The sequence below is a fragment of the Triplophysa dalaica genome, chromosome 10, assembly GCF_015846415.1.
Source record: "Triplophysa dalaica isolate WHDGS20190420 chromosome 10, ASM1584641v1, whole genome shotgun sequence".
Lineage (NCBI taxonomy): Eukaryota > Metazoa > Chordata > Actinopteri > Cypriniformes > Nemacheilidae > Triplophysa > Triplophysa dalaica.
Window position 1 is genome coordinate 9,484,952 of NC_079551.1, and position 1,428 is coordinate 9,486,379.

Here is a 1,428-nt window from a genome sequence, read left to right on the forward strand (position 1 = left end):
ATTCTCGTAACATTTCGACTTTATTCTCGTAACATTTCGACTTTATTCTCGTAACATTTCGACTTTATTCTCGACTCTTTTCTCGTAACATTTCGACTTTATTCTCGTAACATTTCGACTAGCACTAAAACGCCGTCGTATATTAATGTGCCGTGAGGTTGGAGGTAAAAGTTACGTTTCCACCTTCTACGTCGTCTCGAACGCGGCAATATAAGATCATGAAATAGTGACGCTGTTTTCTTCGCATTTCCATTTTTATTGGCGGGTATTAACCGTGCTGGCTGTCGGCCACCTGCAGCCACGGATGTTCCGCCACCTGTTGAATGGTTGGTCGTGTGGAAGGGTTGACCTGAAGTAAAGTGGCGATGAAAGCGCGGCACGACTCCTCAACGTCAACATTATCCGGGTAAACCAAGGGCATCTCCTGAAGTCTTGTAAGCTGTCTCATGTTTGTGTCGTCGAACGGCAAAAGTCCAGTGATCATAGTGTACAAGATCACCCCCAGACTCCACACGTCATACTTTTTCGGGTCGTATGGCGTGTTCCTCAGAACTTCAGGGGAACAGTAGGCAGCAGAACCGCAGAAGGTGTGACTGCGCTCAAAACTTTCTTTCATAAAGCGCCCAAAACCGAAGTCGCAGATCTTCACGCGCCCGTCGGTCGTCAGGAGAATGTTTTCGCACTTGAGATCTCGATGGGCGATGTCAAGCTGGTGGAGGTAGTTCACCGCGCTAACCATCTGAGAGAACCAGGTTTTCGTCTGTTCTTTCGGGATGCGTTTGTCCTCGTGGATCTTCTGAAGGAGATCCTTCTCCGCTACCTCCATCACGATACACACATACTTGCGGCCCACCTCAAAGTACTCGTGCACGTGAATGATGTTCTCGTGATGGATGCGTCTTATTACAGCAAGTTCCCGCGGGAGAAATTTTTCGCAAAAATCTGGATTCTTGTCACGGTCCAGGATTTTGATGGCCACGTTGCGTTGATGCTTCTTCGAGGTGGCGAGCTTGACTTTGGCGTAAGTTCCCTCGCCAATTGTGGCAATGCACTTGTAACCCATGCTTCTCAAAACGTTATCGACCATGCTTCTCAAAGAGATGCACGAGAAGCATTTTTTAATTCTAGTTCGACATTTCAAATAATGCCTTGAGTTCGCGTCCTTGCTCTGAAATGCGTCCTAGTATTCAATTGCCATCATAATACAAACATCCACATTCTATACTATAATGTAATACATTTACATGATGGGAGTGTTGATGGACAACTAACCTTTAGGAATAAACATTTACAGTTAGGCATTTGGCAGACGCTTTTATCCAAAGCGACTTACATTGCTTTATCCTATACATTTTACATAGGTATTTGCAATTCCCTGGGATCGAACCCACAACCTTGCGTTGTTAACGCAATGCTCTTAGTACTGAG

At 45.5% G+C, this 1,428-nt stretch overlaps 1 protein-coding gene across 1 annotated transcript; it reads right to left on the minus strand.

The window, feature by feature from the left end:
- Nucleotides 1-235: 235 nt before the first annotated feature.
- On the minus strand, nt 236-1,146 carry tssk6 (testis-specific serine kinase 6). Its single transcript, XM_056759409.1, has one exon. The coding sequence runs from the start codon at nt 1,085-1,087 to the stop codon at nt 269-271; it is 819 nt and encodes a 272-aa protein (XP_056615387.1). The 5' UTR covers nt 1,088-1,146; the 3' UTR covers nt 236-268.
- Between the last annotated feature and the right edge of the window lie 282 nt (nt 1,147-1,428).